This window comes from Lucilia cuprina, chromosome 6 (assembly GCF_022045245.1).
Source record: "Lucilia cuprina isolate Lc7/37 chromosome 6, ASM2204524v1, whole genome shotgun sequence".
Classification (NCBI taxonomy): domain Eukaryota; kingdom Metazoa; phylum Arthropoda; class Insecta; order Diptera; family Calliphoridae; genus Lucilia; species Lucilia cuprina.
This window is the reverse complement of record NC_060954.1, coordinates 42150218-42167055: the sequence shown is the minus strand read 5'-3', so window position 1 is coordinate 42167055 and position 16838 is coordinate 42150218. Positions and strand designations below refer to the sequence as shown.

At 28.6% G+C, this 16838-nt stretch overlaps 1 protein-coding gene across 1 annotated transcript in view; it reads right to left on the bottom strand.

Moving 5' to 3' along the window:
- The window catches only part of LOC111684850 (diuretic hormone receptor), a 16460-nt gene extending 2839 nt beyond the window's left edge, over positions 1 to 13621 (bottom strand). The window contains exons 1-7 of the mRNA XM_046954103.1: positions 13354 to 13621; positions 13159 to 13255; positions 10642 to 10735; positions 10174 to 10254; positions 9936 to 10015; positions 1125 to 1235; positions 604 to 789 (exon numbers count right to left, since the gene is read on the bottom strand). Coding sequence (XP_046810059.1) covers positions 604 to 789; positions 1125 to 1235; positions 9936 to 10015; positions 10174 to 10254; positions 10642 to 10735; positions 13159 to 13255; positions 13354 to 13613 — 909 coding nt within the window. The 5' untranslated portion in view covers positions 13614 to 13621. The remainder of the gene's footprint in view (positions 1 to 603; positions 790 to 1124; positions 1236 to 9935; positions 10016 to 10173; positions 10255 to 10641; positions 10736 to 13158; positions 13256 to 13353) is intronic.
- Positions 13622 to 16838: the final 3217 nt, after the last annotated feature.

The window sequence follows — 16838 nt, the reverse complement described above, 5'->3', positions numbered from 1 at the left end:
AGTCTATAGACTGGACTATAGAACAGTCTATAGACTGGACTATAGAACAGTCTATAGACTGGACTATAGAGCAGTCTATAGACTGGACTATAGAACAGTCTATAGACTAGACTATAGAACAGTCTATAGACTGGACTATAGAATAGTATATAGACTAAACTACAGAACATACAGGACAGTCTATAGACTGGACTATAGAATATATAGAACAGTTCATAGACTGGACTATAGAACAGTCTATAGTCTGGACTATAGAACAGTCTATAGTCTGGACTATAGAACAGTCTATAGACTGGGCTATAGATTAGAAAAGTCTAAAGTCAAGACTACAGAACAGTTTATAGTCAGGATTATAGACCAGTCTATAGTCTGGACTACAGGACAGTGTACAGTCTAGAGTCTATGGTCTGGACGATAGAACAGTCTATTATCTGCACTTTAGAAAAATCTGTAATCTGGACTATAGAACTGTCTGTAATCAAGACTATACAACAATTTTTAAACTTTAGAGAATACAATAGTTTATTTATTCTATCTAGATTTTAAAATATATATAATTTCCCATCTTTTAAACTTAACAATTCTTATTTAAGTTTCACTTACTTGGGTACTTATTAAAAAGGCTCTTGTAATTTCAAATAAATTACGACTAATACCCTGTTCCGGTCCAACCAATACCAATAGGTATGTAATGCCAAACAATGGTATCAATACCATTAATGCTTTCGAAGCTTTATGATATTGTCTTGTCTCCAAGGTATTGGCTGAACGTAATTTTGTTATAAGCACCTGAAAAGGAAACAAAACGAAAAAAAAGATTAAATAGAATTAAATGAAAACAATAAAAAATAAAAACTTTAAGATGTTATGTATGTTAAAATAAAACCGGATATTGATAGAAAAAAACTTAAACCTCACAGTTGCTTTTATTTAAGCCGGTTGAAAAAGTTAAAAGGAGTGAAAGTAGAAGATTAAAATAACTTAAAATAAAGTGATTTTTCTAGTAGAGATTCAAAATGTTTCCACAGTTGTAGGGATTTGCAAAGGAAATTGCGAATTTTTATATTTAAATAAAAGAAAATGCTTAATAAATATTTAATTGTGAGAAAATACTTAAAACTTACCCACATAATACGTATGAGAAATATTAAATTAAGTGTTAAAACTAAAGAGGCAGGTCCTTGAAATATCCAGTCAATATGAGATTCACGCATCCAGGAACATTCTATATCCAACTAAAAAACGAAAAATAAATAATTCTTTAATATTTTTTTGTGTAAAAATAGTAATTTTAGTTAAAGTATGTATTTTGCTTGAGTAGTGGCGTATACTTAATATTTTTATTATGAAATTTTTTGTTACATTAGTCATACGTACTGTTTAACTGTAATAAATTAATTTTGCGTTTATATTTTCTTTTCTTTTTTTTAATCACAATTTATTTACATTATTGACAATATTAGAAATATTTTTCATGAATATTTGTTATTTTACTTTATTATTATATTTTCCCTGAATTTGTTTTCTTTTTTAAAGATGTCACTTGAACATGAACATTTCGTCTTAACCTTGAGGTTAGTTCCTTGAAAAGTAACTAGTTAGTACTTACAACAAAAAAAAAAAACTGTAAAACAGGAAAAACGCATAATACATGGTATGTACTTATTATATTAACCCTCTAAAACATAAGAGTACTTATGCCAAGATTTTTAATACAGGCATAAACTGTTGGTTAAAGTAACAGCTGAACGTAAATGTATTTACATACACACACACACTTGGTAATGGAATTATTTTAGTTTTACTTACATATATTTGTAGCATGATAAATAAACATACAACATGAATTATAAGTATAATAAGAACAAGTATCTTTGGATTTGTTAAACATATTAGCGAGTAAGAGGACCATATTATGTATGTTATGTAAATTAACTTGTTTAACCGGAGAAGTTTCATGGACAGTTAAATTTGAACATGTTGCTTCAAAGTTTTCATGTTGTTTTGGATTTAGTATGATGAAATCATTTCAATATATAAAACCCTTTATCCAAATAATGTCTACTAAAAAGACAATAGTTTAGATAACATGCTGTTAAGATGTATGAGTTAAGTAGCACATGTATATTAATGTACAGCCGGATAATAAGGATAAAAAATTAATTTAGAGGTAAAAACTATGATTTCTTCTGCTTTTGTAAACAAAATATACTTAAATGACCGTCAATGCTTAATGCCCAAACATATAAAAAGACAGGCAGACGTCACTTAGAAATTTACCTCAATACCGTAGCATATAAACATGATATCTTAGATCAACTTTACTTTAATTTCATTTCAAGAAAATACAGTGGAATTAGGTCATTCACTGTAGCTTTTAGCCAATGGGTTAATATTAAAAAAATTCCACAAATATTTTGTTTATATGTTTTTTTTGGTAGCACTCTACTGTTTATATATATCAGAGTTAACAAATAGTATGCATGTTACAGCTCCTTTACATGAAGCATAATCTAGATGCCACTTATCTGAGAATACGAAGAAGATAAAGATGTAATTATGACAAAGACAAGTATAATATGAATTTACATGTGGATGCAAATGCGGTAGTAAATGTAAAATGTTATTAAAGATAATCAGTATCTGATTATAACTACTTGTGTAGAATATAGACATACATACGTTAGTACATATGTATGCTTGTATTTTTGTATGTATATCTGTGAGTATCAAAATATATTGTTGTGTTTTTTGATTACATCCATTAAAACTGGTAAATGTCAAGTAAAGTTATAAACGAATTTGTTGTTAATGTCGTTTATTAACATGATTATTTTTGTACAAAAACCTACACTACGCATGCGTATGCATGTAGTATATTGTATCAGAAACACTTGTATTGTAATATAAGAAGTGATTGTGTAGTACATAATATTATAAATAGTACATCCAAGACCCACTGTACCTCCAGCAAAGTTATCATTAATACCTCGTAAGAGAATATATAAGTAACTAACTAACTTAGTATATCTATCTATCTATCTATCTATCTATCTATCTATCTATCTATCTATCTATCTATCTATCTATCTATCTATCTATCTATCTATCTATCTATCTATCTATCTATCTATCTATCTATCTATCTATCTATCTATCTATCTTTTATCTATCTATCTATCTATCTATCTATCTATCTATCTATCTATCTATCTATCTATCTATCTATCTATCTATCTATCTATCTTATCTATCTATATCTATCTATCTATCTATCTATCTATTATCTATCTATCTATCTATCTATCTATCTATCTATATTCTATCTATCTATCTATCTATCTATCTATCTATCTATCTATCTATCTATCTATCTATCTATCTATCTATCTATCTATCTATCTATCTATCTATCTATCTATCTATCTATCTATCTATCTATCTATCTATCTATCTATCTATCTATCTATCTATCTATTTAACTTCGCCCTTCGAAATAATGCATAAAATAACTTATTTATCCTAAAAAATTAAAAAAAAATATTTAATAGTAATATATTAAAGAATAGAATGTTCTCGAAAAATAACAATTTTTTATTATGGATACAATTTTCATTTCACTTCACGGAATGGTGGTGTACATAATGGACTAAGATTTTTCTATACATTCGTGTCAATATATAATAGGTACATACACATATGTACATATATATGTGTGAGTAAATATGTTCACAAGGTTCTGGTATATTTGCAGGTGGATTTTTTTTGGATAAAACTGAATGCAATTTCAATTGTTATGTGGAAGCAGTTTTAACTTTTTGTGGCTGATTGGTTATTTTCAATCACACGCACACACATAGAATACTTACTAGTAAGAACAACCAAGCAAACATTTGAAAGTTATGTACAATTTGTTTTAATAACCTAAAAGCTTGATAAAAGAATTGAGTAATGTGTATTAAAATTAATTCAATATGATAATTCATTATATATTATTTAGTTACAAATGTTTGCTGGGTATGTTTCTCATATACACCTGCATTGATTACATGACTAACAGCCTTAAGTATTTTGTACATATGGACGAACGAACGTATAACTGTGTGCAGACATTTGAACTAGTTTTTCTTTTTCCATTTTTTTGTTTTCTATGGCAATTTAATTTTCTCTATTTCTCAATAGTCTCAGCACAACATGACAAATTTTTAAGCCTAAAATATAAATTTTAATTAAATTCTATAAAAAGCAAATAAACAAGAACTGACTAAAATAATATACAACATTTTTCAGATTTAATTTTAATTTAATTAATAAATATAAATATATAAATCAAGGTGTTGATGTATTCAATTAAGTTATTTGTCTTATCAATTAAAATTTCTTACAACATGAAAATAAGTAGACAGCTAATAAAAATATAAAAATTCTTGTTTCTCTTCTTCCGGTATAACCCTTATATTTTAAACGAGTTTTTCTAAAATTTGCTTTTTTAGTTAATATAATCTCAGTTTTGTATCCTTTTAGAATAGATTGTAACAACTAAATAACTGCAGTTTTTTATGCCATAAAAAAAACTAAAATAATCATAAAATCTCTTTTTTTGATTTTTATTAAATCTCTGTTCGATGAACATTTATAAATGAACGAAATGTTTTTACAAAGCAATTCAATATCATGGTATTTGATTGCGATAATAAAATCATAAATGTTTGAATTTTTGAAAAACATTGGGAAAACAAAAAAAGTTTTTTTTTCTACCATGAGTAAAATATACCCTGAAAAACTTTCATTACCACAATAGAATTTCAAATAATTGTTTTAAACTTGGTGATGTCATTGGATAATTGCTTACAAGTAATCAGGCAAATAAGTCAATGTACAAATCGTGTGCAAAAACGCATATATATTCTGTATCTAATCGAAGCAGCTGACATATGAATAAGCAAGCATTTATATAACACATTATAAATAAGTCGTTAATAAAGCACTTCTGTGTAATCGGAACGATATGCTGTATCAAGTTTTTGCAGTGTATATAAGGTCTTAATGAGTCGATCTTTCTGTCCATGTAAAATAAGGCAAAATTTTAAACATAGTCAACATATTCGTCACTCTTAAATAACGGAAGAATTATTGCACAAGGACTAGACTATAGACTAGACTATAAACTAGATTATATACTAGAATATAGACTAGACTATAGACTAGACTATAGACTATAGACTATAGACTATAGACTATAGACTATAGACTATAGACTATAGACTATAGACTATAGACTATAGACTATAGACTATAGACTAGACTAGACTAGACTATAGACTAGACTATAGACTAGACTATAGACTAGACTATAGACTAGACTATAGACTAGACTATAGACTAGACTATAGACTAGACTATAGACTAGACTATAGACTAGACTATAGACTAGACTATAGACTAGACTATAGACTAGACTATAGACTAGACTATAGACTAGACTATAGACTAGACTAGACTATAGACTAGACTATAGACTAGACTATAGACTAGACTATAGACTAGACTATAGACTAGACTATAGACTAGACTATAGACTAGACTATAGACTAGACTATAGACTAGACTATAGACTAGACTATAGACTAGACTATAGACTAGACTATAGACTAGACTATAGACTAGACTATAGACTAGACTATAGACTAGACTATAGACTAGACTATAGACTATAGACTAGACTATAGACTAGACTATAGACTAGACTATAGACTAGACTATAGACTAGACTATAGACTAGACTATAGACTAGACTATAGACTAGACTATAGACTAGACTATAGACTAGACTATAGACTAGACTATAGACTAGACTATAGACTAGACTATAGACTAGACTATAGACTAGACTATAGACTAGACTATAGACTAGACTATAGACTAGACTATAGACTAGACTATAGACTAGACTATAGACTAGACTATAGACTAGACTATAGACTAGACTATAGACTAGACTATAGACTAGACTATAGACTAGACTATAGACTAGACTATAGACTAGACTATAGACTAGACTATAGACTAGACTATAGACTAGACTATAGACTAGACTATAGACTAGACTATAGACTAGACTATAGACTAGACTATAGACTAGACTATAGACTAGACTATAGACTAGACTATAGACTAGACTATAGACTAGACTATAGACTAGACTATAGACTAGACTATAGACTAGACTATAGACTAGACTATAGACTAGACTATAGACTAGACTATAGACTAGACTATAGACTAGACTATAGACTAGACTATAGACTATAGACTATAGACTAGACTATAGACTAGACTATAGACTAGACTATAGACTAGACTATAGACTAGACTATAGACTAAACTATAGACTAGACTATAGACTAGACTATAGACTAGACTATAGACTAGACTATAGACTAGACTATAGACTAGACTATAAACATTTAGTTCTATAGTTGTGACTACAATCAAAAATTTAGTTAAATCTGTAATCAAGTTAGTACTTCAAACTTAAAGAGACAATTGTTGCAAGTTATCATTCAGAAACTTTCCCTATAATATTTTAAAGATTTTAAAACTATGAACATACATATGTAAGTAAGTATGTGTAAGAAACAAGTTCCATTATTCTAATCGCAAGCACTCTAAACCATATTTGATTTTATTTAATAAAAACGTTTGTAAAAGAAATATGTGCTAAAAGGGAATACAGCTAAAAACAATTTATTTGCATGAATCGGTAAAATGGTAAAATAAAATAAACCCTGAGACAGAGATTCGCACAATATCAACCAGCCAGGATGATGAAATATTAATCAAAAGTGAAGCAAAAAAGAAAATTATTTTACATAAATCCACTTCAAATCTGAGTTCATTGAACGACATAACAGATATCAATGAATAATGTAGAAGACACAAGTGAGAGTGATATATGAAGCTGAAATGAAACTAATATACCCATCATATAAGAAGATTTTTAAAGAAACGTATTTTTTGTTTTTTAAGAAGAACACTTTGGTGAATTGCTTAACTATATATTAGACTATATATACTCTACAATAATTAATCAGAACTATAAACTATTTACTTTGTTGAATCGAGGTCTCCACTATAAAATCGAAATACAAATTATAGTCTCTATACAGTATACAGTAGATACAATAAAACTTATTTAAAAAAAACTTTAAGAGTCATTTGTTACCAAAAATAATTCCAAATCCAGGAAATCTTTTAAACACAAAAAATTTATACCAAATCAGCAAAAATAGAACAAGAATTAATCTATTTATAACAAAATAATCATTTATTCACGAAATAAAAAGAAACATAAAACCTCAATGGAAAATCGTCACTATAGATACTTTAAAGATTTAATGACATCCAGCTGCTTTAAATTATAAAAAAACAAAAAAAAAATATGCTGGTATTTTTCATTTCGATTTCATTTCAATACAAATTTTAATTAAAAACTCATTAACCCATTAAATTAGAAAAATAAAGTCAAAATGAATCCACATGATGTGTAGAGAAAAAAATAGATTTTTAGACAGACAAAGAGTAATTTAATACAAAATGAAAATCACACGACCAAATATACAATGTACACACAACCAGACGAACAAATTGCATAGTATTTTAGTAAACATAGAATTGTTTAAAATAAATGACGTCATACCAACATAAAACTAAATTAAAATATTTGTTGAATATTTTGTCATATTGCAATATTAATATATAAAAAGACTAAAAACATTCTATAGTCTGGACTATAGAACAGTCTATAGTCAGGACTATAAAACAGTCTATAGTCTGGACTATAAAACTGTCTATAGTCTGGACTATAGAACAGTCTATAGTCTGGATTATAGAATAGTTTATAGTCTGGACTATAGAACAGTCTATAGTCCGGACTAAAGAACAGCCTAGAGTCTGAACTAAAAAACAGTCTAGAGTCTGGACTAAAGAACAGACTTTAGTCTGGATTATAGAACGATCTTTAGTCTGGACTAAAGAGCAGTATATAGAACAAACTATAAAACATACTACAGTATAGAATATAGAACACTCCATAGTTTGAATTAAAGAACAGTCTTTAGTTTGGATTATAGAATATTCTATAGTCTAGACTACAGAACAGTCTAAAGTCTAGATATTAGAACGATATATAGTCTGAACTATAGAACGGTCTATAGTCTGGACTATAGAACAGTCTATAGTCTTTACTATAAAACGATCCATAGCCTAGACTATAGAATGATATAGAACTTTAGAACATATAGTCTGGACTATAGAAAAGTCTATAGTCTGGATTATAGAACAGTTTATAGTCTGGACTATAGAACAGTCTATAGTCTGGACTATTTAATTGTCTATAGTCTGGACTATAGAAGTGTCTATAGTCTGGACTAAAGAAATGTCTATAGTCTGGACTATAGAAATGTCTATAGTCTGGACTATAGAAATGTCTATAGTCTGGACTATAGAAATGTCTATAGTTTGGACTATAGAAATGTCTATAGTCTGGACTATAGAAATGTCTATAGACTGGACTATAGAAGTGTCTATAGTCTGGACTAAAGAAATGTCTACAGTCTGGACTATAGAAATGTCTGTAGTCTGGAATATAGAAATGTCTATAGTCTGGACTATAGAAATGTCTATAGTCTGGACTATAGAAATGTCTATAGTCTGGACTATAGAAATGTCTACAGTCTGGACTATAGAAATGTTTATAGTCTGGACTATAGAAATGTCTATAGTCTGGACTATAGAAATGTCTATAGTCTGGACTATAGAACTGTATATAGTCTGGACTATAGAACTGTATATAGACTGGACTATAAAACGATCTATAGTCTGGGCTATAGAACATTCTATAGTCTGGACTATAAAACGATCTATAGTCTGGGCTATAGAATGATCTATAATCTGGACTATAGAATGATCTGTAGTCTGGACTACAGAATGATCTGTAGTCTGGACTATAGAGCGATCTATAGTCTAGACTATAAAACGATCTATAGTCTCAATATAGAACAATCTATTGTCTAGACTATAGAACGACCTATAGTCTGGACTGTATAACAGTCTATAATCTGGACTATATAACAGTATATAATCTGCACTATAACATAGTCTATATTCTGGACTACAGAACAGTCTATAGTCTGGACTGTAAAACAGTCTATAATCTGGACTATAAAACAGTCTATTGTTTAGATCATAGAACAGTCTATAGTCTGGATTGTGGAACAGTCTATAGTCTGGACTATAGAACGATCTATAGTCTAGACTATAGAACAATCCATAGTGTGGACTATAGAACAATCTATAGTGTGGACTATAGAACACTCTATAGTCTGGACTGTATAACAGCCTATAATCTGGACTATATAACAGTCTATAATCTGGACTATAGCATAGTCTATATTCTGGACTATAGAACAGTCTATAGTCTGGACTGTAAAACAGTCTATAATCTGGACTATAAAACAGTCTATTGTTTAGATCATAGAACAGTCTATAGTCTGGATTGTGGAACAGTCTATAGTCTGGACTGTAGAACGGTCCAAACTACATACTATTGAACAATCTACAGTCTGGACTATAGATTAGTCTATAGTCTTCACTATATAATAGTCTATTGTTTTTTCTACGGAATAGTCTGGACTGAGGAAGGTTATTACAGATTAGTCGGATAATAACAAGCAAGGAATTATTCTATTGGGAGTGGTGACTGATATGTTACTTTAATTTTAATAAAATTAGAGTTTCACTTTGGCAGCCATGTTCATGTCCTTTTTCATATTCAAAACATACCTGTAGGCTTACGCAATTAAGTGTTTGTGTAATAGCAATTACTTGGTGCACAAAGCAATTTTCTAGATAATATTTATTATGATGACACTTACCCCATTAAAACTACCACTCTCCAGTGGGGGCGCATAAACTTTGGCAATAGACCAGGCAAAAATTATAATAGCCGGACAACCTTTGAATGATAAAAATACAAAATAAAACTTTATGAATAGAATTAACGTCATAAGGGATTATATATGCATATACACATAGATACGTATAAAAAAAATAATATTGAAAATTCAGAAAACAAATACAAATGAAACAAAATAAAATTGAATATTTATTTACCCCAGCCAATTAAAGCGTATTGTAGAAATCCTAAATTATCACTAGAAAATGTTTGTACTACCAGAGTATACAAATAGAGACCTAAAAATATGCAAAAGAAATGAAAAGAGAATAAGAAATGAGGAGAAACGGAAAAGGATATTAAATTTCGTAATTAAGAAATATATATTTTTAAATGCAAAGTATTTAATGGTTTAAGCGCCATAATTGAAATGAATTTTAAGTGATGAAATGATTCATTAGAAAATATATTATTTAAAACACTTGTTAAAACTGTTATACTTCTTAGCAACTTATTTATAAGTCAAAAGTCTTTTAACTAGAAATTTTTTATGATTTTGCTTAAGACTCAATGATTTTATTTATTTTTCTTAAAATTCTATGAAATGCTTTATGATTTATATATTAATATTTTGTTGTTTATTCATTATTCATTTCATTCATTCACTCACTTACTTATTTACTCACCTTCAACAAACATCCAAAAGAAATTTGTTAAATTAAAATAATGAAACATCATGACCAATGTTATACAACCAGCCGGACTGGCATGATCTGTCATCTGTTTGATTTTTTAAGAAGACATAAAAGTGAGAAATAAATATTAAATAAACTTCAGCAGATTAATCTCTTTGAGCGGAGACACTTAGCCATTTATTGTGGTATTAAAGGTGAAATGTTATACAATTGTAGTTAAAATTTATAATTATTCTTTTTTATTTATACTGGGTGTGCCTGTCGGGACTCTTTAAAAAAGGAAAATACATTGGGCATATATGGTACTCTACCATCATTATTAACTATAGAATGGATAGATCTGTACTATAAAATATGCTTTAGACTGGACTACAAATATTCCACAGTCAATTCTATCAAATTGTTTTAGTCAGGAATATAGAAGGATATAAAGTCTGTAAAAGTATATACTCGGAAAACAGTCTATAGTCTGAATTATAGAATATTCTATAGTCTGACTATAGAACAATCCACAGTCTAGACTATAGAACAGCCAACAGTCTGGACCATAAACCAGTCTGTAATCTGGACTAAAGTTCAGCATAAAATCTGGCCTATAGTTCAATCTATAGTCTAGATAGAACTGTCTAAAGCTTAAACTATAAAAATGTCTATAGACTGTACTATATAACTATCTATAGTGTGGACTATAGAACTGTCTATAGTCTGGACTATAGAACTGTCTATAATCTGGACTATAGAACTGTCTATAGTCTGGATTATAGAACTGTCTATAGTCTGGACTATAGAACTGTCTATAGTCTGGACTATAGAACTGTCTATAGTCTGGACTATAGAACTGTTTATATTCTGGACTATAGAACTATTTATAGTCTGAACTATAGAAGTGTTTATAGTCTGGACTATAGAACAGTCTATAGTGTGGACTAAAGAACAGTCTATAATCTGGACTATAGAACTGCCTATAGTCTGGACTATAGAACTGTCTATAGTCTGGACTATAGAACTGTCTATAGTCTGGACTATAGAACTGTCTATAGTCTGGACTATAGAACTGTCTATAGTCTGGACTATAGAACTGTCTATAGTCTGGACTATAGAACTGTCTATAGTCTGGACTATAGAACTGTCTATAGTCTGGACTATAGAACTGTCTATAGTGTGGACTATAGAACTGTCTATAGTCTGGACTATAGAACTGTCTATAGTCTGGACTATAGAACTGTCTATAGTGTGGACTATAGAACTGTCTATAGTCTGGACTATAGAACTGTCTATAGTCTGGACTATAGAACTGTCTATAGTCTGGTCTATAGAACTGTCTATAGTCTGGACTATAGAACTGTCTATAGTCTGGACTATAGAACTGTCTATAGTCTGGACTATAGAACTGTCTATAGTCTGGACTATAGAACTGTCTATAGTCTGGACTATAGAACTGTCCATAGTCTGGACTATAGAACTGTCTATAGTCTGGACTATAGAACTGTCTATAGTCTGGACTATAGAACTGTCTATAGTCTGGATTATAGAACTGTCTATAATCTGGACTATAGAACTGTCTATAGTCTGGATTATAGAACTGTCTATAGTCTGGACTATAGAACTGTCTATAGTCTGGACTATAGAACTGTCTATAGTCTGGACTATAGAACTGTCTATAGTCTGGACTATAGAACTGTTTATATTCTGGACTATAGAACTATTTATAGTCTGGACTATAGAACAGTCTATAGTGTGGACTAAAGAACAGTCTATAATCTGGACTATAGAACTGCCTATAGTCTGGACTATAGAACTGTCTATAGTCTGGACTATAGAACTGTCTATAGTCTGAACTATAGAACAGTGTATAGTCGGGAATATAGAACAGTCTATAGTCTGGACTGTAGAGCAATCTATAGTCTGGAATATAGAACAGTCTATAGTCTGCAATATAGAACTGTCTATAGTCTGGACTATAGAACAATCTATAGTCTGGAATATAGAACAGTGTATAGTCTGGACTATAGAACAATCTATAGTCTGGACTGTAGAACAGTCTACAGTCTGGGCTATAGAACAGTCTATAGTCTGGAATATAGAACAGTCTATAGTCTGGATTATGGAATAGTCTATAGTCAGGACTATAGAACGGTCTATAGTCTGGAATATAGAACAATCTATAGTCTGGAATATAGTACAGTATATAGTCTGGAAAATGGAACAGTCTATAGTCTGGAATATAGTACAGTATATAGTCTGGAATATAGAACAGTCTATAGTCTGGACTATAAAACTCTCTATAATCTGGACTATAGAACTCTTTATAGTCTGGACTATAGAACTTTCTATAGTCTGAACTATAGTCTGGACTATAAATAAGTCTATAAAATGTTTTATAAATTTGTCTATAGTATGTACTACAGATTAGTCTATTGTCGTGAATTTATATAAGTTTATGGTCTGAACTAAGGATCAATCAATTGCCTGTCTACAAAACTTCCTCTCCCTTAAGCCAACACTTACCACTTGTAAAAATAATGTCAATATCCATAATAATGCTGAGAGTATATAAGTTAAAAATAGATTCGCATGAATTGTATTACGAAGGCATTTCAAATCTCTGTAAAAAAAATTAAAAAGAAAAAGAAAATAGTTAAAATTAATTGTCACTCATTCAATTACAAGCAGAACATTGCTGCAATTACAATTGTCACTTACTTAAAACATAAAAACACAATTAAAGCTAAAACTAAAGCAGCAAAACTTATAAAATAACCGCAACAGTAGATGTAAGCGGGCAATTCAATGCCGGGTGCAAAATCTGGTACAGTTGGCATTTCAACGGCATGATGACATTTATCATAGTTGGAGTAATTATTCCATGTGCCATTGGGAAAACAGAAACGTGTTGCATTCTCTACAAATTGAACGACAGAATGATATGGAAAAGAGAGAGAGTGAAAATAATTAAACAACATTAAATGTTAAATAATAAAATACATCATTAAAACATGACAGTAAAGTGTTGAGAGTAATTAAATTAAATGTAGTGTAGAAAGAAAGCTATGATAGAGATAGTGAAGGTCTCATGGGACAAGGTGATTTTTGTATAGGACGTTTGAAAAGTAAATTTATCTACAATTTTCTATTAAAATATAATTGAACGAAATTCTTCTATAAAATAAAAATTTAACGAATTTTTTTTCGAAAATTTTCGATGGAAAGAGAATTTTATCGAAAAAGAAAGAAAATTATATGGAAAATTGTCTTTAGAAAGTCAAAATTTTATCGAAAATTCTATATATCGAAAAAAGAAAGACAACTTTATCGTAAAATATTCACTATAGAAAAGTTTCTATAGAAAAATACTTCAATCGAAACATTTCTATAGATAAGCAATTCTATCCAAAATTTTCTAAAAAATGTTCTATAGAAAGAACAATTTTTCCAAAAATTTTCTATAGAAAAAAATTTATCCAAAAATTTTCTATAGAAATAAAGTTTTATAAAAAATTTTCAATAGAAAAAATTGTTATACACAAATTTTCTTTCAAAAATTTTCTATAGAAATAAAGTTTTATAAAAAATTTTCAATAGAAAAAAATTGTTATACACAAATTTTCTTTAGAAAAACTCTTATACTTAATTTTGTTTTCTTTATAAAAGAAAGCTGATGCTTAAATTGTTCTTTAAACAAAACTATTATACAAAAGTTTTTTATAGAAAAAACTATGTATAACAGTTATACAGAATTTTCTCTATAAAAAATTTATTATACAAATACTATTTCTACAGAAAAACTGTTATACAAAAATAAAAAGTTGTTGTTTTCCGACATTTATATAGAAAAACCTTGAATTGTTAAATAAAAAAAAGTTTTTTATATAAACTGTTATACTAAAGAGAAAAGGTTGTTATATATCCATATTATATATCCATATAGAAAAAAACAAATATTTAAACAGAAAACTGTTATACCTAAAAGAAAAAGTTGTTATATTCCCATATTTACACAGAAAAATGTTATTCTACAATATTTATTAAAAAAAACTGTTATACTCGAATTGTTCTAAAGAGAAAAAGTATTATACATAAATTTTTCCATCAAACAAACTTTTAAACACACATATTTAAACAAATAAACTGTTATACTATAAAATTTCGTATAAAAAACTGTTATACAAACATTTTGAAGAAAATCACAAATATTTAAACAGATAAACTGTTATACAAACATTTTTAAGAAAAACGCAAATATTTAAACAGATCAACTGTTGTAATAAAAAAATCGTATTAAAAACTGTTATACAAACATTTTTTTAAAAAAATCAGTTTTTTTAAAGAAATTACAATAATGTGCAATATTAGTCAATTCTAAAACTTTTATACACAACTGGTTGTATAGAAGCAATACTCAAATTTCGTATAGAAAACAAACTGTTATACTCAAGTTTGTTTATTAATAATTTGTTTGTTTCTTTTAATTTTTCTATAGAAATAAAACTGTTATACTCGAATATTTCATTAAAAAATGTTATACAAAAATTGTCAATAGAAACAATTGTTATACAAAATTTCTAGAATTTTTGTCATATCTATCTGGTGTATACTTAAAACTATCTTATATTTAACTTAGTTTTGAAATAAATTAATTGGAAGACGATAAAAATGTGTTGATTCTGAAGACGCACAGAAACCATATCTACCACACTCCAGACACTACTTCGGATTAATTTGTATATGGTTTCCCCGATTATTTTAACAAGTGTACAGATATCCTACGAAACAGTAATGAAACTTCTTTTTAGCAAGAATTTAACCGAATTTCTTAAACTTTTACTACAAATTAAACATAGTTATTTCCCCTTTGATCATAATTTAACATTTAAGAATCATAAAATTATTAAATATTTACTTTTACGTACATGAATAAAGTTTATTTATTGTTCCCATATAAAAATGTTTACATTAAATAAAATGTTAAAAAAACGCGACAAAAACAAATTTACACTTTGAAAATAATAAGAAAAGTAAATAAAATTCACATACTGTTTAGTTTTTCCATTGTGCAATATAGTTTTAAATAAATATTTGATCAAGAGGCAACCAGACAGACAGACAACATATAGCAGTTAAGTTAAGCAGTAGTAAATGTTGCCAAATGCCAGGAAGTTATTTGCTGTTATTATTACTGTTTATTAAAAAAGTATTTCTGGCATATGGGAATATAAAAAAAGTAAACATACGCAGTATATAAACTTTATAAAACAAAAACCCCAAAGGAAGGAGTGGGTAAAAGGGATTCGTTCGTTACACTTGCTACCAGCAAATACTTGTATGCAAAAGTCCATTTGTGAACGTAAATATAAATCATGTTTAAGCGGCAATTCCCCCATTGCTACGACAAAAGAACAACTTATTCCTGCCGAGAGTTTATTTGTTAAACAAGTACTGGGTAGGCGAAATATAGGTGTTTTGTGTTTCTTCTCTGCCTCTTATATCTCTTTCTTTATACTCTATTGGAATCTGAACACACGGTAAATGTGTAGTAGCTCATGATTAATTATTAATATGAATATTTGTATAAAGTTTATAAATAACAATATTTGCAAATAAGTAAAAAAAACACTTTTGTTTGAAACAGCTGGTGGAAGAGTAAGACGGTTTCCTTTCTGCTGCTAAAAATCGCAAGCAATGTTTTTAATATTGCATAATTAAGGATTTAATTTTATTTATATAAAGCTAAGTGAATTGGAATTTATAATTTTAATGAAAAATTCAAAAAGTTATGATATAAAGGCAAATTTAAAGAGGCGTATGAATATTATAAGATGTTAAGAAATATTAATCATACGCACATATTAAGCAATTAATAGAATTGCAAAATATGCCAATTTAAAGGAGAAATATAATTTATTTTTTCATAAAATACAATATACTGACTCTAGTCTAGGTTAGACTATACACTAGACTAGAGACTAGACTAGATACTAGACTAGAGACTAGATTATAAACTAGACTATAGACTAGAATATAGACTAGACTATAGAATAGAATATAGACCAGACTATAGACTAGACTATAGACCAGACTACAGACTAGACTATAGACTAGACTATAGACCAGACTATAGACTAGACTATAGACTAGACTATAGACTAGACTATTGACTAGACTATAGACTAGACTATAGACTAGACTAT